This window comes from Loxodonta africana, chromosome 4, assembly GCF_030014295.1.
Source record: "Loxodonta africana isolate mLoxAfr1 chromosome 4, mLoxAfr1.hap2, whole genome shotgun sequence".
Lineage (NCBI taxonomy): Eukaryota > Metazoa > Chordata > Mammalia > Proboscidea > Elephantidae > Loxodonta > Loxodonta africana.
In genome coordinates this window covers 16,316,850-16,337,471 of record NC_087345.1, presented here as the reverse complement: position 1 = coordinate 16,337,471, position 20,622 = coordinate 16,316,850, and the positions used below count along the sequence as shown (strand labels likewise).

Below are 20,622 nucleotides of genomic sequence, written 5' to 3'. Positions count from 1 at the left end.
CCTCCCCGGCCGCCCCTCGGTGTTCAGCGCTTCTCCCGCCCCGGAGGGGCTCCCTTGGGCGCTAGGCGGCACGGGAGCGGGCGCGGGGACCGGCTAGGCGGCGCGCGCGTCCCCCGGGCCAGGCCAGTGGAAGGCGCAGGCAGCGGCGGCGCCGAGTGGCCGCGGCAGTGGGCTGTGCCCCAGTCTCCTCCCTTTGGCCGCAGCAGGTTGGTGGCGGGAGGAGGGGACAGCTGCGGGTGCGGGGAGGGGGCGTCCTGCCGCGGGGGCCATGGCCGAGCCGGGAAGCCGGAAGCCGGAGAGCCGGGTAACTGCGGAGGCGGTGCGCTTGTTTTCTTTGGGGGAGGTCACTCTTTGAGCTGTGCGGCGAAGTGACCCCGCACTGGGAAGGCTGTGGGCCCTGAGTGGAGCAGAGGGCTGCGGACTAGGAGGGAAGGCGCGCCCTTGGGGTCCCCCGCCCCAGGGATCACTTGACCGGGGGCTGCAGGGTGGCCTGCCTGGCCCTAGTTTGGCAGGGTGGGGAACAGTGGGTGGAGGTGTGGGTGACCTGAAGCCACCAGACAGGGGAGGAAGGAGAGCTAATAAAACTGGACGGAGAGATCAGGAAGGGGCGAGGCCCGACCGACCCAGAGGCCCCTGGAGGAGAAACTAGCAAAGAACTTGCCAGAATGAAACAAAATGAACATTTGTCAAGGCCTGCTCGGCTGACATTGCTGAGTACATCAGCTCTGCCAGGTGGTAGACCAGGAACTCTTATTTAAAGACTGCCAGAAAGGCCCATCCAGGTGCCCGAGTGTACAGGGTCTGGGTGCCGTTGATGCTGGGCCATTGGTCTGAGGCCCCGTGGCCCTGTCTGCTTTTGTTGATCTTTCTCATCCCCGGAGCCCTAGGCCCCTCTGAAGCCTCTTACTCTTTTGCCTTTTTTTAAAATATGATTTACCTAATTGTAAGTAAATATAATTTAATTTTTAACTGTGACCGTGTTTAACAACCAAACCGAAACAACCAAACCCATTGCTGTGGAGTCAATTCCGACTGAGTTTAACAACCAGCGGGCAAAATTCCTGAAAATCTAACAATTGGCTCTTGCAAGCCGGTAGGAGACATGCTGTCCCATATACCTGGGATGCTTTTCTCACCTCTCTCCCCCTTTTCAAACATTTTTATTCTGAAATAATTATATCCTCACAGGAAGTTGCAAAAATTCACACTCGGATAAACATTGACCCAGAGACTCTTCCAAACCCCGTGCTTGGTAGTGGGTGCCACGGGGGACCGGGGGGGGAAGTCCTTGAGCAGTGCTCACTCTGATACGAGCCCTGATGTTTAAGGGCCCACCCTGCATGGGGAATCTACTGTAGGTCCTGAGGCCCTTCACCCCCACCTACAGTGGTCCTGGTCCCCCAAGTACACACGTGGTCCCTGTTCCTGGTGGGGGACCTTCAGTGACTTAATACACAGCCTCCCAAACCCTCCTATATCACCTACAGTCCCAGAACTGTCAGTCCTGAAGTCCTAAGACTCGAGATTTGCTGCTATTAGTTCAAAGGCCACTTGTGAGAGCAAATGTGAAGAAATAATGGGCATTTATTAAACTGTTCAGTGTTTACGAAAACCAGCCATATGCTGTGCATTGTGGTCCCTCTCCTTTCGTTACTGAACCTTCTCTCTAAGAGGCAGGGCTGCAAGTGCCATTATAAGAACAGAAACTGCCCAGGGGGCCTAACATGCCTGCTGTCCTGTGACGAGTTGAGCACTGGAGTGGGCTTTACACTGACTTTGGGGAACTCTGACCCCCAAACCAACGTTCTTTCCACTCCAAGTGAATCCTTGGGGGGACAAAATAAGGAGCCCCCAAAATGGGGGGAGACAAAGGCTTCTGTGGTTCACTGGTGGGGTTTTCAAGAAGCCTGCATCATCCCCACCATTATCCAACCATAGGGACACCCACAGATACTCTTATCACTCAGCCCAAGGCCCCTTGACAGCCTCCTATCCTGAAGGTCAGGGTTTCCTCGGCCCCTGAAAAGGTCAAGTCAGCTTAGACTTCCACCTCCTCCAGGAAGCCTTCCCACCCCTCAGCTCGCACTCCAGGCTGTGTTAGGGGCCCCTCTATGCTCACACTGGACTCTGGGATTTCCTTAGTTGCTTTGTCTCTAAAGCAGGCCCATAGCCAAGGGCCCCTTGAAGGAGTGCATAGGGATGCTGGCAGTGTGGGCAAAGTGGATCCCTAAAAGCCAGCAGGTGATGAGACTGGTGGAGGAGTGGGCACAAGGTGGCCATGGTGAGTGTGCCTGAGGCTGGGGAAGAAGTGGGGGCTGGCAGGGGGCCATGCCCCCTAGTGGGAGCTCTGCCTAGCAGAAGTGGTACTTTTCTCTAATCTGCACAAAGGCACCTTATGGACTAGCAGTTGCCCAGCAGAGCAGGCTCAGTGTGTTTGGAGACTCTGGGCTCTGGAAGGCTGAAACTGAGATGTCGAGGTGGCCTGGTGAGCACTCTTAGGAAACCCTGGTGGTGTAATGGTTAAGAGCTCAGCTGCTAACCAAAAGGTCAGCGGTTCAAATCTATTAGGCGCTCCTCAGAAACTATACTGGGCAGTCCAACTCTGTCCTATAGGGTCGCTATGAGTCAGAGCCGACTCGACGGCAACAGGTTTGGTTTTTTTTTTTTTTTTTTGGTAATCGCTCTGGTCAAATGCACTCCTGGCCCCTGTCCAGCAGGGACAGTGGAGAGAAGAGGCGAGTGAGGCTCTAAGTCACTGTTTATTATGGATTGAATTGTGTCCCCAAAAACTATGTGTCAACTTGGCTAGGTTATAATTCCCAGCATTGTGTGGTTGTCCTCCATTTTGTGATCTGATACAGTTATCCTCCATTTTGTGACGTGTTATAAATCTTAACTCATACATGTTAAAGAGGCAGGATTAAGGTGAGGCGTAGCTAGAGTCACCACCTTACAAGAGGGTGTGACTCACTTCAAGTTACACCTTACTCTTACTCAAGTCACACTTTTACTTGAGTCACACTTTCTATCTTACAAGAGATAAAAGGAGAAAGAAGCAAGCAGAGACAGGGACCTCACCACCACCAAGAAAGAAGAGCTGGGAGCAGAGGAAGTCCTTTGGACCCAGGGTCCCAGTGCTGAGAACCTCCCAGATCCAGGAGACAGACAGCTGTAACACTGGAGATGGTGAGAAGTGGCAGCAGAGAACTGCAGCAGCAGAACCAGGAGACTAGCAAAGGATGGCACAGTGAGTGTGCCAAACCACGGAGCAAGAGAGCTGAGCACCTTCAGCTGAGGCCTACTGGTGGAGTGGGGCGCCTCTGGGTACTTACTGGTTGGGCCGAAGAGCTTTCTAATACTCGCCCGAGCAGGGTATAGGCTGAGCCAAGATAGAGAGAGAGAGGGAGGGTGAGAGACGCCTGCCTGTGGGCATGGCTGAGAAGCTGTCTTGACGGAAGAACTGTATCCTGAGTCGTTTCTTTCTGATCCTAAACTGTAACCCGTTGTGTCAAAACACATGGAGCTCTCCAAGGAACGTGGGGCCCACAGATGCTGAAAGGAGACAAGGACCTTCCCCTAGAACCGATAGAGAGAAAGCCTTCCCTTAGAGCTAGCACCCTGAATTCGGACTTCCAGCTGCCTACACAATGAGAGAATAAATTTGTTTGTTAAAGCCATCCACTTGTGGTATTTTTGCTATAGCAGCACCAGTTAACTAAAGCACTGTTGCTACTGTTAGAAGGGCGAAAGGAAGCTCAGGTTGGAAGGGCAAAACCTGGCCTTGCTGGACTCCGAGAGCCCACACGATGCACATCAGCTAAAAAGTCCAATTCAAGTGTCAGACTGCCCAGCGCGAAGCCTTGCAGCACCACGTCTTGGCAGCTGACCTCAGTCAACTTAGTGAACTTTTCTCAACCTCAGGAGCCTCAGTGTCCTCCTCCATGAAATGGGAGAATAATTCCAAACCTCTTGAGTTTGTTCAACAAATAATGGAGGGCCTACTGTGTGCCAGGCATTGTTCTAAGGTGTTGTGAAGATTAAATGGCACCTAGCAAGCACTCAGTAAATTTCAGCTACTATCAGGATGCTTACAGAAATGAGGGATGACTGCATGAGTGAATGAGTGAATGAATGAATCCCACCAGGGGCCTTGGTTTGTTTGCAAAAAAGCTGAGCTGTGTCCTGGGGAGAGGCTGAGACTTTGCCCTGCTTGCCCGAAAGTGCCAACAAGACCTTTCAGGCTGGGGCCCCCTACCTACCCGCCCTCCAGGAGGTGTTGCTGAGGAGCCGCCTGGCCCTCTCTCCACCGGGTCCTGTTCACTTGGTCACTTGGCACTGGGTTTATGCCCAAGGCCTGGCAGAGGGCAGTGCGAGGTCACCACAGCTCGGTTTCTGCTGTTGCTGGAGTCTGCCCTCCCCGGGCTCCACCTCCCCTGCCGGCCCTGCCCCTTTCCCAGCTGCGAGGGCGTTTCCCGCCCTGGGGCGGCCCCTCCCTGGCGTCCCTCCTGACACCCTCTCTGTTGCCCAGATCTGCAGCCAGAGTGCCGCCGCCATGGCCCCACAACAGCTCTTCCGTGCGCTAGTGTCGGCACAGTGGGTGGCCGAGGCGCTGCGAGCACCGCGTGCCGGGCCACCCTTACAGCTGCTGGATGCCTCCTGGTACCTGCCCAAGATGGGCCGCGAAGCGCGCCGCGAGTTCGAGGAGCGCCACATCCCGGGCGCCGCCTTCTTCGATCTGGACCAGTGCAGCGACCGCACGTCGCCCTACGACCATATGCTGCCCAGCGCAGCGCACTTCTCCGAGTACGTTGGCCACCTGGGCGTGGGCGCCACCACGCACGTCGTGGTCTACGACGCCAGCGAGCAGGGCCTCTACTCGGCCCCACGCGTCTGGTGGATGTTCCGCGCCTTCGGCCACCGAGCTGTGTCTTTGCTTGATGGTGGCCTCCGTCACTGGCAGCACCTGGGCCTTCCGCTCGACTCTGGCAAGAGCCATCCGGTGCCCGCCGAGTTGTGCGCCGAGCTCGATCCTGCCTTCGTCAAGACGTTCGACGACATCAAGGAGAACCTCGAGTCCCGGAGTTTCCAGGTGGTGGATGCCCGCGCCGCTGGCCGCTTCCGGGGCACTGAGCCTGAGCCCCGAGAAGGTAATAGCTTGAGGAAAGGGGCTGGGAGGCCACCCGGTGAGCAGGGTCAGGTGTGCGTCCTAGGGCCCTGGACACTGCCCTGACCTTTGAAGGACAAGTTGAGGGGGGAGCAGTGATGAGGGGTGGGGGGAAGAAATCGAATGGAGGCTAGAGATGGGTTTCCAGTAGCCTCACGCTATAAGCCTCACTTGCTTCGTTCATAAAGTGGGACAATAATGCTTACCCACCTCCCCTGATGCTTGAGGCAGGACTGCCTCCACCCCAATACTGGGGGTGTGCTGCACAACTGCAGATTGGGGGGGGCAGGCCCTAGCTCAGAACAGGCCCCATGGGATGGAGGCCAGAGTCAGGTCTACTGTCATCCCTGAGGATGGTGGAGCAGGGGGGAAGGAGGAGGAAGAGTCTGGCCGAGTAAAAGCAAAGCCCCTCAGAGAGGCCAAGGCTGGAAGTGGGAAGCACAGAGACACTGAACAGAGTGGCGTTGCTGCCCCGGGTTGGAGCAGAAACTGCAGTAGACGGGCGGGTGGTGCTGTCCTGGGCTGGTACAGAGCTTTCGGCCTGTGGGTTGGGGTTCCCCAGGAAGGGAAGTAGGCCAGAAAGCCCTGCATAATGGGGGAAGGGGTCTCCCTAGGGTGGATGAGACAAAAACAAGGAAACCATTGCCATGGAGTCAATTCTGACTCACAGCAACTCTACAGGACAGAGTAGAACTGCCCGTAGGGTTTCCAATGAGAAGCTGGTAGATTCAAACTGCAAACGTTTTGGTTAGCAGCTGAGCTCTTAACTACTGCGCCACCAGGTCACCAGGGCGAAGCAGTCCCCACAAATTGGGTGGTGACGGCCACATTCTTGTCAGCCTTTCAACAATCCCATGTGGTGAGTACTGTCATTGTACCCCTTGCACAGAGGAGAAAATGGAGCTTAAAAACGGCTACCTTGCCCCAGGTCTCAAGAAGAGGCAGCCAGGATTCCAACTCGGATGATGGTACACCTAACCACGGTGAACAGCCGGTAATTCGCCAGCCCCTTCTCTTGTGCCTGCTTTGGGAAGGGTGCAAGGAACTCGCCATTTCCTCTGGGAAGCTCTCCCTGAATGTCAGTCATTCCACGCCCCCAAATTGGGGTTGGAGCTTCTGTTCTGTGATTCCAGAACAGCTTGGCCTTGGCCTGTCTCAGCACTGAGTACCTGGCTCAGCGCTGCTTTCAGTGTTCCCAGACCAAGGACTGCTCCATGCTCCCAGTGTTCCTGAGAGCCAGCCCAGCACCTGGCAGAGTCGAGGCCCCACAGAGGTTTGAATTCTGAAGATCCCAACCACACAAGCAGAGCACTGATGAAAATAGGTCCAGACACAGGAAACTACTTCAATCCAACCATTTTTTGAGCCTACTCCTGCTGTCGTTGTTAGGTGCCATAGAGTCAGTTCCAACTCATAGCAACCCTGTGTACAAGAGAATGACCCACTGCCCAGTCCTGCACCATCCTCACAATGGTTGTTATGCTTAAACCCATTGTTTCATCCACCGCGTCAATCCATCTCATTGAGGGTCTTCCTCTTTTTCACTGACCCTCGACCTTACCAAGCATGATGCCCTTCTCCAGAGGCTGGTCCTTCTTAATAACATGTCCAAGTCTCTCTATCCTTGCTTCTAAGGAGCATCCTGGCTGTACTTCTTCCGAGACAGACTTGTTCATTCTTCTGGCATTCCGTGGTCTAGTCAATATTCTTTGCCAACACTATAATTCAAAAGCATCAATTCTTCCTTAGTCTTCCTCATTCACTGTCCAGCTTTCGCATGCATATGAAGCAATTGAAAATACCATGGCTGGGTCAGGCGCACCTTAGTCCTCAAGGTGACATCTTTGCTTTTCAGCACTTGAAAGTGGTCTTTTGCAGCAGATTTGCCCAACGCACTACATTGTTTAATATCTTGACGGCTGCTTCCATGGGCATTGATCGTGGATCCAAGTAAAAGGAAATCCTCGACAACTTCAATATTTTCTCTATTTATTGTAATTTGCTTATTGGTCTAGTTGTGAATATTTTTGTTTTCTCTGTGTTGAGGTTCAATTCGTACTGAAAGCTATAGTCTTTGATCTTCATCAGTGCTTCAAGTTCTCTTCACTTTCAGCAAACAAGGTTGTGTCATCTGCATATTGCAGGTTGTTAGAGTCTTCCTCCAATCCTGACACCACGTTCTTCTTCATATAGTCCAGCTTTTCAGATTATTTGCTCAGCATACAGATTGAGTAAGTATGGTGAAAGGATACAACCCTGACTCATATCCGTCCTAACTTTAAGCCACACAGTCTCCGCTTGTTCTGTTCGAATGACTGCCTCCCGATCTATGTACAGGTTCTTCATGAGCATAATCAAGTGTTCTGGAATTCCCATTCTTCACAACGTTATCCATAATTTGTTGAATTATGTTGAATTCAACACAGTGGAATGCCTTTGCACAGTAAATAAAACACAAATAAACATCTTTCTGGTACTCTCTGATTTCAGCCAAGATCGATCTGACGTCAGCGACGATATCCCTTGTTCCACGCCCTCTTCTGAATCCAGCTTGAATTTCTGGCATTTCCCCATGGATGTACTGCTGTAGCTGCTTCTGAATGATCTTCAGCAAAATTTTACTTGCATGTGATATTTATGATATTGTTCAATAATTTCCACATTTGGTTAGATCACTTTTCTTTGGAATCGGCATAAATATGGATCGCTTCAAGCTGTCTTCCAAATTTCTTGGCATAGACAAGTGAGCACTTTCAGCATTGTATCCATTTGTTGAAACATCTCAGTTGGTATTCTGTCCATTCCTGGAGCCTTGCTCTTCACCTTCCCTTTCAGTGCAGCTTGGAATTCTTCCTTTAATACCATCGGTTCTTGATCATATGTGTCTTGGTCATCTAGTGCTGCTATAACAGAAATACCACAAGTGGATGGCTTTAACAAAGAAAAATGTATTTTCTCACAGTCCAGTAGGCTATAAGTCCAAATTCAGGGCACTGGCTCCAGGAAACGCTTTCTCTCTCTGTCGGCTCTGGAGGAAGGTCCTTGTCATCAGTCTTCCTTTGGTCTGGGAGCGTCTCAGCGCAGGAACCTCAGGTCCAAAGGACATACTCTGTTCCTGGCACTGCTCTCTTGGTGGTATGAGGTCCCCATGTCTCTCTGCTTGCTTCTCTCTTTTATATCTCAAAAGAGATTGGCTTAAGACACTGTCTAATCTTGTAGATCTCATCAATATAACTGCCTGTAATCCATCTCATTAACATCACAATGATAGAATTTACAACACAAAGGGAAATCACATCAGATGGCAAAATGGTAGACAATCATACGATACTGGGAATCATGGCCTGGTCAAATTGATACACATATTTTGGGGGGACATAATTCAACCCATGACAATATACTACCTCCTGAAATGGTTGAATGTCACCCAAATCTTTTTTGTACAGCGACTCTGTGTATTCCTTCCATCTTCTTTTGATGTTTCTTGCGTCATTCAACATTTTGCCCATTTAAAAAAAAAAAAATCCGTTGCCATCCAGTCAATTCCAACTCATAGCAACCCTAAAGGACAGAGTAAAACTGCCCCATAGGGTAGTTCTGGTGCACCTGGTGAATTTGAACTGCCAACCTTTTGATTAGCAGCCGTAGCTCTTAACCACTACGCCACCAGTCCTTCAATATTCCAACTCGAGGCCTGAATTTTTTTTCCGTTCTTTCAGCTTGAGAAATGCTGAGTGTGTTCTTCCCTTTTGGTTTTCTACCTCCAAGTTTTTGCACATTTCATTATAATACTTTGTCTTCTCAAGCTGTCTTTTGAAATCCTTTCAGCTTTTACTTCATCATTTCTTCCGTTTGCTTTAGCGGTGTCACATTCAAGAGCAAGTTTCGGAGTCTCTTCTGACATCCATTTTGGCCTTTTCCTTCTTTCTTGTCTTTTTAATGACCTTTTGCTTTCTTCATGTATGATGTCCTTGATGTCGTCCCACAACTCATCTGGTCTTTAGTCATTAGTGTTCAATACGTCAAATCCATTCTTGAGATGGTCTCTAAATCCAGGTGGGATACACTCAAGGTTGTACTTTGGCTCTAGTGGACTTCTTTTAATTTTCTTCAGCTTCCACTTGAACTTGCATATGAGCAATTGATGGTCTGTTTTGCAGTCGGCCCCTGGCCCTGTTCTGACTGATGATATTGAGCTTCTCCATTGTCTCTTTCCACAGATGTAGAGTCAATTTGATTCCTGTGTATTCCATCAGGTGAGGTCCAAGTATGCAGTCACTCTTTATTGTTGTTGAAAAAAAATATTTGCCATGAATAAGTCACTGGTCTTGCAAAATTCTATCATGCAATCTCCGGTGTCATTTATATTACCAAGGCCATATTTTCCAACTACTAATCCTTCTTTTTTGTTTCCAACGTTTGCATTCCAATCACAAAAGTAATTATCGGTGCATCTTGATCGCATGTTTGATCAATTTTAGACTGTAGAAGTTGGTAGAAGTCTTCAATATCTTCATCCTTGGCATTAGTGGTTGGTGCATACATTTGAATAATAGCTATGTTAAATGGTCTTCCTTCTAGGCGTATGGATATTATCCTATCACTGACAGAGTTGTACTTCAGGACAGATCTTGAAATGTTCTTTTTGACAATGAATGTGACGCCATTGCTCTTCAATTTGTCGTTCCCAGCATAGTAGACCATATGATTGCCTGATTCAAAATGGCCAATACCAGTCCATTTCAGGTCACTAATGCCTAGGATATCGACCTTTATGCGGTCCTTTTCATTTTTGACAACTTCCAATTTTCCTAGATTCATGCTTCATACATTCCATGTGCCTATTATTAATGGATATTTGTAGCTGTTTCTTCTCATTTTGAATTGTGAGACATTAGGAAATGAAGGTCCAGAACGCTTCCCTCCATCCAGGTCATTACGGTTGGCTCTACTTTGAGGAGGCAGCTCTTCCCCAGTTATATTTTGCGTGCTTTCCAACCTTAGGAGCTCATCTTCTGGAGCTGTATCAGACAATGTTTTACTACTGTTAATAAGCTTTTCACTGGCCAGTTTTTTTCAGAAGTAAAGCTCCGGGCCCTTCTTCCTAGTCTTTCTTAGTCTGGAAGCTCTGCTGAAACCTGTCCACCAAGGGTGCCTACTGGTATTTGAAATACAGGTGGCGTAGTTTCCAGCATCACAGCAACATGCAAGCCACCATGGTGTGACAAACTGACAGATGTGTGGTGGTTCAAGCCTATGTAGGTGGCAGTTTCTTACGTTTAAGCCTAATAAGGGCTAACGTGAACCCAGTGGGCCCTCTAGCTCAGTGGCAGGGGTGGGGAGGGAAGGAACGGCACAGAACAGTGAGCCAGAGCCCTGGCCCACGTTGTACTGGCTGTGTGCCACCTGGTAAATCACCTAATCTCTCTGAACCACAGTTTCTGCGCGTGTGAAATAGGAGCAGTAACACGTCCTTTAAATGGGAGATAACAGTTGACACCTAGCAGGCTTGTAAAAATGAACTGAGCTGATATGTGCAAAGGCTTAGCAGAGCTCCACGCAGCGTTCGTTCCAACCAGTGGCAAATGTCATTGTTACCATCGTCTCCGCTCTACAGCCTGAGGCAGGCCCACCTCAGTCCAGCAGTGAGGGGAAGCCTGCTTCACTTGGTGGTGTTTCCAGGTGTGGGGACAGCCCTGCCCTTAGAGTCTCCACCTTGGCTTGAAAGCTTCCTCTTATTCCTTGCTCCAGGCTTGTCCCTAGGTATTGTCTGTGAGTTAGCCCAGCTCTTTCATCCATTAAATGGGGATGTGTCTTAGTTACCTAGTGCTGCTATAACAGAAATAACACAAGTGGATGGCTTTAACAAACAGAAATTTATTCTCTTACAGTCTAATAGGCTAGAAGTCCAAATTCAGGGTGCCAGCTCTAGGGGAAGGCTTTCTTTCTCTGTTGGCTCTGGAGGAAGGTCTTTGTCATCAACCCTTCCCTGATCTAGAAGCTTCTCAGCACAGGGACCCCAGGTCCAAAGGAAGTACTCTGCTCCTGGCACCACCTTCTTGGTGGTATGAGGTCCCCTATGTCTCTCTACTTGCTTCTCTCTTTTATATCTCAGAAGAGATTGGTTTAAAACAAAACCTAATCTTGTAGATTGAGTCCTGCCTCATTAACATCACTGCCTCTAATCCTGCCTCATTAACATCATAGGGGCAGGATTTACAACACATAGGAAAATCACATCAGATGACAAAATGGTGAACAATCGTACAATACTGGGAACCAGAGCCTAGCCAAGTTGACACACATTTTGGGGGGACAACAGTTCAGTCCAAAACAGGATGCATGGTACACTCTAACTTTTCCACAGATTCCAGAGTGCTGTCTACGCTCAACCCTGAGAGTAGATACTGAGGTGGTTTAGCAGCTCTCTGGAGGGGTGTACCCGACCCAAGGCAGAAGCAGCCCTAGAGCTCATCCCTAGAACCAGAATGGCCTGGATTTGAATCATTAGCCATGAGCGTTTATTTTGTTGCTAGTCTCAGGCCTCCACCTGAAAATGGAAATAGTAGTAAGACCCGCCTGTTGGGGTTACTAGGCTGGTGTTACTGGAATAACCAGAATGTGTGTTGGAGCCCTGGGGATGTTTGCAGGATGTGGGTGAGGCCATGAGCCTCTTGGTGGATAGTCCTTTAGCCTTGCCTGCTTTCGTGTTTACAACTGAAACTGTCTTTAAAAATGGAAGTCGGATTTCCCATTGCCAGGTCAAAGCCCAGTAGTATCACTGGGGGGGGGATGCAGGGGTGTGGACCTTACTGGGTGACGGGGGGGAGGGGTAACACCAAAGCGTCTATTAAATTTTTATGCAGTGTTTCAGCAGAAATTTAGTTTTTATTAAAAAATCCCTGTAGTTAGTTATATCAACAAAAACATTTTTTCGTAAGCCCAGCTTACATGTATCAATATACCTACAAGGCTAGAACTCTATGCTAATATACTTTTTGAACCTTCTAATGCCCTCCGGGGGCCCTGGTGGCACAGTGGTTAAGAGCTTGGCTGCTAATCAAAAGGTAGGCAGCCAGTCCTTGGAAATGCTATGGGGCAGTTCTACTCTGTCGCTATGAGTCAGAAACGACTGGACGACAATGGGTTTTTAATGCCTCTAATCAGAATCGACTCGACGGCACTAGTCAGAGCTATCAATATCATCCAGTTTCAATGACACTTCGAATCACATGATTTCACCTGCACAGGCTGTAAGCACACGCTGTTATTTTTGTTGGAGCCCGGGTGCCTGAGTGGTTAAGAGCTCAGCTGCTAACCAAAAGAGTCGGTGGTTTGAATTCACCAGCTGCTCCTTGGAAACCCTGTGGGGCAGTTCTACTCTGTCCTACAGGGTCACTGAGTCAGAATCTACTTGATGGCAACAGTCTGTTTTTGTGGCTGCCAGTCGCTGATTTTGTCAAATTTTCTGGTGTTTTAGCCACAATATTGTGGTAATTCGCATGTGAGGGTGACACCATGAGTTGCTGCACTGGGTGAGACCAACCTTAGTGATGCCACTGTCAAAGCCCAGGCCTTAATCCAGGCCTGCAAAGGCGTTCGCTCCTCCCGGCTCGGCCGCCCCTGGACCTCCTGCCTCTGCACTCTCTGGGCTTCTACCATAATGGCCTGGAATCCCTCCAGGCACTTTGAAATTCCCTGCCATCTTGGCTTCCCTGTGCCCCAGTGCTGTCAGTCACCACCTCCCAGACCCTTTGACCCGGCTGAATCTACTCCCCCTTCAGGGCTTCCTCAGAGAAGCTTCCCTGACAGCGCCCTACCCGCCCCCCCCCCCACCCAGCCCCTCAGGCTGTGCCCCTGGTGTCTGGCACCACAGGACCTGTCACTGGGCAGTCTGGGTCTGAATCCCGGTTACCCCCTACCAGCTTGGGCAAAGTATTCTGTGTGTCTCAGTCTCTTCATCTGCAGAAAAGAGAGGATGACAATTTTGTTCCCATGGAGTTTTGGGGAGGATTAAAGGAGAAAATATCGCTGAGGGGCTTAGGACAATGCCCAGCATAAAGTGAGCACTTGATAACGTCAGCCATCAGTATTACCATTGTTATTTTTTATAATAGCCCCCATGCCACCCTGTAAGGACTTTTGATAACACCTATCATACCATAACACCCTGGTGGCGCCGTGGTTAATCATTTGGCTGCTAACCAAAAGGTCAGCAGTTCAAATCCACCAGCCGCTCCTTGGAAGCCCTGTGGGACAGTTCTACTCTGTCCTGTAGGGTCACTATGAGTCAAAATTGACTTGATGGCAACAGATTTTGGTTTTGGATCATACTTGTGAGGAGCCTTGGTGGCTCAGTGGGTAAAGAGCTCGGCTGCTAACCAAAAGGTCAGCAGGTTGGACCCCCCAGCAAGAGAAAGATCTGGTCGTCTACTTCCGTAAAGATTACAGCCTTGGAAACCCTATGGGGTAGTTCTACTCGGGACTACAGGGTCGCTATGAGTCGGAATCGACTCATCAGCAGTGAGTTTTAGCCATACTGGGTGGTGCCAACAGATAGTGCTCAACTACTAACCTCTAAACGTTGGCAGTTTGAACCCACCCAGTGGCACTGTAGGAGAAAGGCCTGGTAATCTGCTTTTGTAAAGATTACATTTCCACTCTGTAACACATGGGGTCTCCATGAGTCAGAATCGACAGCAATGGAGTTTCCCACACCTGCAATTACTCCGTTATGGCCTACCTGCCTTGCCAGATCCAACCCCCTGGCCTGCGAGTACTACTTGTCCTAGCTAGGAAGGTTTTGAACCCTAGTGGCACAGTGGTTAAAAGCTTGGCAGCTAACCAAAAGGTTGGCATTTCGAATCTATCACCTGCTCCTTGGAAACCCTATGGGGCAGTTCTACTCTGTCCTATAGGGTTCCTATGAGTCTGAATCAACTCGACAGCAAGGGTTGTTGCCCCCAGGGTACACAGTAGGTGGTCAGGAAACATGAGGACAGAGTGCGGCTCTGGTGGAGTCTGAGTCTTAGGTTCAAACTGTAGCCAGCAATTTGCCGGAAGCACGGCCTTGGGCAGTACTTAATCTCAGCATCGCCGTATATGAAATGGTAATGCCTACCTATAGTGGTTGTGAGAATGAACTGAGATAATGCCTGGCATGGGAGACTTTCAGTACGGCAGCCTGCACCTGAGTGGGCTGCCATTCACACCACCCTTCTGTTTTATCCTTCCTGCTCTCTCGCCACAGATATCGAACCTGGCCATATCCCCGGCACCGTGAACATCCCCTTCACGGACTTCCTGACCAAGGAGGGCCTGGAGAAGAGCCCTGAGGAGATCCACCACCTATTCCAGGAGAATAAGGTGGACCTGTCCCAGCCACTGGTGGCCACATGTGGCTCCGGTGTAACAGCCTGCCACGTGGCGCTGGGGGCCTACCTCTGTGGCAAGCCTGATGTGGCCATCTATGATGGCTCCTGGGTGGAGTGGTACATGCGTGCCAGGCCTGAGGAGGTCATCTCTGAGGGCCGGGGGAAGACCCTCTGAGGCTGGGCACGGACATGGCAAGCCCGGCGACATTCAACCACCAGCAGTGTCCAGCCAAGTCCAGCCCAGCTGTTTTGACCAGGAAAGTGTTTCTTCATCCAACTCAGGTGGTACAAGGGGCAATGTCCCTGAGGCCAGGAATTCGTGAATGCATGAATGCCCAGTGGAAGCAGAAGAGAAGGTGGCGGGTGGGAGCAGGGGAGGGAGGGCAGAAAGCCCTGCTACTTGTCATAGTGCTAAGCTGGTGCCCCACCTCCCCTCTCGTTTTACTGTTGAGGAAATAAAACAGCCAAATGCTAAATCCTTGTAGTATGGGGCTGCCTTGTTTTCTTAAGGAGCCAGTGGTTCCAGCATGCCCAGTGAGGGGAGCTCTGTGCAGCCTGAGGGTCGTGGGGGTCCTGTCCTGCCTTCTGAGTAGGCTGGGGCCCCAGAGCCCTTTTCTTCCTGTGATGGATTACATCACACCCCCGGCAAGCCGTCCTCCACCCCATAATCCTGGGGTCCTCCTTCTGGTTTCTGGGCTATTAAGGTGAAGCTTGCTGTAACATGCCTGGGACCCTACCCACAGCCCCCCACAATTAAGCAGTACATCCTCATTTCAAGAGAGGGATGGATCCAAAGCTTACTAGAAGGCTGCAGCACGCTAAGCCTATGCCTGGCCCAGCTCTAGAATGTTCTCAAGAAGGGCGGAGTTTAGCCAAACTAGAGAATAGAGCTCCAAACTCTCATGGTTAAATCTGGAAGCTCTTGCTTGGAGGCTGGTCTCTGGAACTGCCAGGGGGTGGGGTAAACCCAGGGGTTTGATCCTTGCTGCTTAAGGGTAACCTCCTCCCCAAGACTTCCAGAGGGAGGGACTCTGTACCCCTCACTCCTTTGGGCAGAAGTGGACATAGGTGTCTGAGAAGACCCCACTACCCCTACTGGACCTGGGTCACCCTCCCCATCTTTCTAGCCCCCGGGTCACACCATCTCTGTGGCAGAGGGGCAGTGTCAATCAGTGCTGACAGGGGAAGGACCCAAGAAGTTATCTTGTCTGGCCCCTCTTTCCAAAACAAAACCAGAGCGGGGCAGTGACTTACCCAAGGTTACACAATGCACCTACACCAGAGCCAGGAGCTAACTCCGATTTCTTGACTCTGAAGTTACTCTCTTTCTCCTTTGACTCTACAACTGGAGAGGAGTCATTTTCCAAGTCCACACAGAGATACCAGCCACAAAGAATCTTGGTTTTACATGGAAGAGTTCTGGAATAAGTCCCAACCTCTCCAGGCCTCAGTTTTTCATCTATGAAATGGGCATAATAAATACTTCAGAAGAGAATTCAGACAAGGACCTAGCCAAGAGCCCACTGAAGAATCCCGTTCCTCTAGCCCAGGGTTTCTCAACCTTGGCACTGTTGACATTTGAGGCTGGAACATTTTTTTGGTGGGGGAGGGGGCTGTCTTGTGCATTGTAGGGTGTTTACCAGCATCTCTGCCATCTCCTTCATAGATTCCAGTAGCACCCTCTGATTGTTGCAACCAAAAAAGATCTCCAAACAACAACAACAAAAAAATCAAACCTGTTACAGTCGAGTCGATGCCAATTAATGGCAACCCCATCTGTTAGAGAGTAGAGCTGGGTTCTGTAGGGTTTGCTTGGCTGTAATCTTTACAGAAACAGATCCCCAGGCCTTTCTTTCCTGCCACTGCTGGGTGGGTTCAAACCACCAACCTTCAGGTTAATAGTCAAGAGCAAACCATTTGTGCCACCGAGGGACCTTAAAAGATCTCCAGACATTGCCACCTGTCTTCTGGAGGGAGGGGCACAATCACCTCCAGTGGAGAACCACCGCTCTATTTGCAATTAACATGTTGACCACAGCAGTCAGGAACAGTGAGGAGAGGAAACCCCAACACGGAGAGGGGCTCCCTCTCCCCCTCATAAGCCCCTTCCCTTGAGGCTACATTTAGTGGTTTAAAAGCTCCCTTCCTTTCTTGTTCGTCTCAGACAAGTTGTGTTTTCTCCCCTGGAATGTTGCTGCCCCTTGGAGGAGAGTGGTTTGCCTGCAGCACATGCTGGTTCTCACCTGGCGTCCTGTCCCAGCTGCTCCATTCCAGGCTGCCGGACAAGCTGCTGAGCCTCTCTGGGCCTCAGCTTCTTCGTCTTTAAAATGGGGATGATAGTAGGTTCCCTGAGAGCAATGAGAATTAGTGAGATAAATCCATATAAACTGCTTAGCTTGGTGCTGAGCACAGAGTAAACATCAAGTGTTACTGTTATTTGTTAAGGAATTTTATGTATCCAGCGTGTTGAACGTCTCCTGTGCTTCAGACACTGGGGGAAAGAGCAAGGAATAAGAGAATTGGATCGCACTTGACTACTAATCTAAAGGCTGGTGGCTCAAACCTACCCAGTTGCGCCGGGAAAGAAAGACCTGGAAATCTGCTTCCATAAAAATTACAGCCAAGAAAATCCTGTGAAGCGGCTCTACGTTATATCACATGGGGTCACCATGAGTCAGAATCAACGTCACCACAAAAGGTTTGGTTTGGGTTTTTTTTAGTGCCTGCCCTCACAAAGCTTTCAAACCAAGGAGGGGGAACTGGCTCTCTGTCATATTTCTGCGAAGAAGGGAGTACTGTGAAATGATTCATTATACAACAGACTCATTTCACAGATGTGGAAGGAAGTTCAGAGAGGTTCCGTGATTTGCCCAAGGATGCACAGCTTATTAGAGAGAGGAGCCAGTCCCCACTGAGCTTAGAATTCTCAGTGAAGGAGCCCCTCCAGTGGGCCTCGCCTGTGGTGGTTTACTGGCTCTCAGGATCCAGGGGAGAATGGAGTATAACCCAGGGTTTGGAAACACGGGTGACAAGCTCATGGAAGAGGGCCAAGTGTTCCCCAGCTCCACACAGAAGCACCTTGAGCAGTGGGGTTTAAGCTGTAGTCAGGCGGTTTGGGTTAGGCTCCCTTCCCCAACCCAGTACAACCCTGGCAAGGAAACCCAGGCTGGTCCAAACCAGTTGCCGACCAGAAGATTCTGACTCGTGGCAACCCCATGTGTATCAGAGTAGAACTGTGCTGTGTAGGATTTTCAGTGGCTGCTTTTGTGGAAGTAGATCACCAGGACTTTTGTCCATCATGCCTCTGGATGGACTCAAACCTCCAACCTTGTGGTTAGCAGCTGTGCACATTGGCCATTTGTACCACCCAGGGCCTTCAAGCTGGGGCTTGTTTCTCCTGAGAAGGTCCCCAATGGGTCTGGGCAGGTCCAGGGGAGGCCTGCCCAGACGAAGGAGGACAATTTGACAGAGCTTTAAGTTGCAGCCTAACTTGCCCAGGTCCCCTGAACTCCCAGAATAATTAACCACTGGCTGCCAGGACTCCTTATTAACCAGCAATCCAGGGTCCCTGCCAGCGGCCCCTCCACCTGCCTGCGCGTTCCAGGCAGGAGCTTGCCACACTGCACAGCCAGGCTGATGACATTTGGGTCCTTTGGCAAATATTTGCTGAGTATCTCCTCGGTGGCAGGGGCAGTAGGGAATGCCCTTCCCAGCGTGTCTAACCAGCTGCGTGGGAATGTTTCTACTCCTGGGACCGTGGCCTCGAGGGACTGTGGCCCAAAGCCCCCACCCACATAAGGGCTAAATCATGAATCCAATGTGGCAATCCCATCCTGGTGCTGCAGAATCAACCCCATAAGCTCTGCCTTCTAGACCCTGTTAGGCCTTCAGTCTTCTCATCTGAAAAAATGGGGCAGTCCAGCCTGCCTTGAATAGGGCAGCTGTGATGCCGAATAAGGTAATGCTCAAAGCAATATGAGGTGTCACTTCTATGGGAATAACCCCAGTTATATAAGCACAATGAAGTTTTATGATCCTTAACTCATGAATGAGTCATATGGAAGATGAAATTTTCAGGTAATTAAAGCATTTCATTTAAGCACCAAAACTTTTCACATATTAACCCATCGTCATTGCTGTTTTGTGCCCTCCAATTGATTCCAACTCACAGCATCCCCATGTGTTACGGGGTAGAACTGCTCCATAGGGTTTTCTTGGTTATATGCAATCTTTATGGAAGCAAATCGCCACGGCTTTTCTTCCACAGTGCTACTGGGTGGGCTCAAACCACCAACTTTTCAGTTACCAGCTGAACAAAAGCCTTTTTGTTCCACTCAGGGACCTGTAAGGTGTGGAAGCTGGTGTATTGAGCATACCTGAACTCTCAGCGGCTTTGAGTCATTGCTGTATCGCACAGTGATACCCTCGGAGGGTATTTGCCCCTAAACTATGGCTCCGACTGAGTGCCTGTCCAGTGGTCAGGTTCTGGCTGCTCTGTACCATCCTTGCTTTTACCCAGACTCCCCTCCTCGGCCTCCTTCCAGGCCTGCTCGCTGGGGATGGTCCCCTCTATTCCAGAGGCTTAAACCACTGCGTGGAGCCCAGTGACTCCTCAGTCTTCACCTCTAGCTGCTCGCTGTGCCCTGAACTCCAGGTCCCTGTGTCCACTGCCTGCGGATGCCTGAGCCTACCCCCCCAGACCCCCATGCACATTCTTGTCGAAGTGTTCTCAGCCACCTGCCATCAGTTACAGCATTCCTGCCTGGCACTGAGTTATCGAGACCCTACCTCCCTCAGCTCCACGGCCAGCCAGCACCGAGGCCAGGAGATTTCCACCTGTTCCCACCACCTTGTCCAGGTCCCCTTCCCAGCCCCACACTCAAGACTCTCGGGCATAGTCCTGTTTCGTCCATTAATTCCAGCCCGCCGGACCTGGGGGTGTCAAGGATGACGGCAGACCCTGTGAGGGGGAGGGACAGACACACGGACTGGCTGTTAAAACAACAGGATGAGTGTCTGAGAGATGGAAACATGGGGCAGGTGGAGGTTAGAGGGGGTGATTCTGGGTCTGAGAGGCACCTCTGGGTAGGGCTGGCTATACTTCATGAGTTCCCTAGACTGAGACTGCACCCTTTCCAGACAGGCAGTGTGGGGCAGGGTTCAGGGCAGCCTCTGGAGGCTACAGGTCCCTAGGGCCCACCGCCTGGCTGTGTGAGTGTGGCCAGTGCTTCAGTTTCCCCATCTGTGATGGGGGATAATCTCGATGCACACCTGTCTTAGTTTCCTAGGGCTATTGTGACAGATGACCATAGACTGGGTGGCTTAAGACAACAAATTTCTTCTCTCACAGTTCTGGAGGCTAGAAGTCCAAAATCAAGGTGTCAGCAGGACCACGCTCCCTCCAAAGTCTGTCCCTCTGAAGAATCCTTTTTTGCCTCTTCTAGCTTCTGGTGGCTGTCAGCAATCCTTGGCTTGTAGCTGCATCACTCCTATATCTGCCTCTGTCCTAAGTGGGCTCCTTCCTGTGTGTCTGTATCTGTCCCTGCTTTCTCCCCTTCTGTGAATATTAGTCATTGAATCGAGGTTCCATCCTAATCCAGTATGACCGAATCTTAACTAGTTACCTCTGCAGTCACCCTATTTCCAAATAAGGTCACATTTTGAGGCTCTGGGTGGGCTTGAAGAAGCCTTTGTGGTTCAGTGGTTAGGCGCTCAGCTGGTAACCGAAAGGGTGGCAGTTCAAACTCACCCCCACTCCGTGAGAGGAAGAAGTGGCAGTCTGCTCCCGGAAAGATTTACAGCCTTGGGAATCCTATAGGACAGTTCTACTCTGTCTTAAAGGGTCGCTATTAGTTGGAATCAACTCAACAGCAGTGGGTTTTGCGTTTTGGGGGTGAACAGGAATCTAGGGGGACATTATTAAACCCAACTGTCGTGGATTGAGTTGTGTCACCCAAAGATATCCATCAACTTGAGTAGTTGTGATTCCCAGTATTGGTGATTGTCCACCGTTTTGTCATCGGATGTGATTTTCCTATGTGTTGTGAATCCTATCTGTGTGATGTTGATGAGGTGGGCTTTGAG

The 20,622-nt window shown here is 50.4% G+C and overlaps 1 protein-coding gene across 3 annotated transcripts; it reads left to right on the top strand.

Annotated features, from left to right (window-relative positions):
• The first annotated feature begins 123 nt into the window (after positions 1-123).
• MPST (mercaptopyruvate sulfurtransferase) lies at positions 124-15,039 on the top strand. 3 transcript variants are annotated; one of them, XM_064283602.1, is made up of 4 exons: positions 247-304; positions 4,529-5,147; positions 6,054-6,158; positions 14,415-14,518. In XM_064283602.1, the coding sequence occupies exons 1-3, from the start codon at positions 269-271 to the stop codon at positions 6,128-6,130; spliced, it is 732 nt and encodes a 243-aa protein (XP_064139672.1). In that variant the 5' UTR covers positions 247-268; the 3' UTR covers positions 6,131-6,158; positions 14,415-14,518. The 3 variants fall into 3 exon arrangements, with proteins under 3 accessions (XP_010597638.1, XP_064139672.1, XP_064139671.1); XM_010599336.3 differs by lacking the exons at positions 247-304; positions 6,054-6,158 and adding an exon at positions 124-206 and having other exon boundaries at positions 14,415-15,038; XM_064283601.1 differs by lacking the exon at positions 6,054-6,158 and having other exon boundaries at positions 14,415-15,039.
• The last annotated feature ends 5,583 nt before the right edge of the window (positions 15,040-20,622 follow it).

Coding starts and splice junctions, on each gene's coding strand:
- MPST (XM_064283601.1), top strand. CDS start 269: ATGGCCGAGCCGGGAAGCCGGAAGCCGGAGAGCCGG. Junction 305..4,528: donor GCCGGAAGCCGGAGAGCCGG/GTAACTGCGGAG, acceptor TCTGTTGCCCAG/ATCTGCAGCCAGAGTGCCGC. Junction 5,148..14,414: donor TGAGCCTGAGCCCCGAGAAG/GTAATAGCTTGA, acceptor CTCTCGCCACAG/ATATCGAACCTGGCCATATC.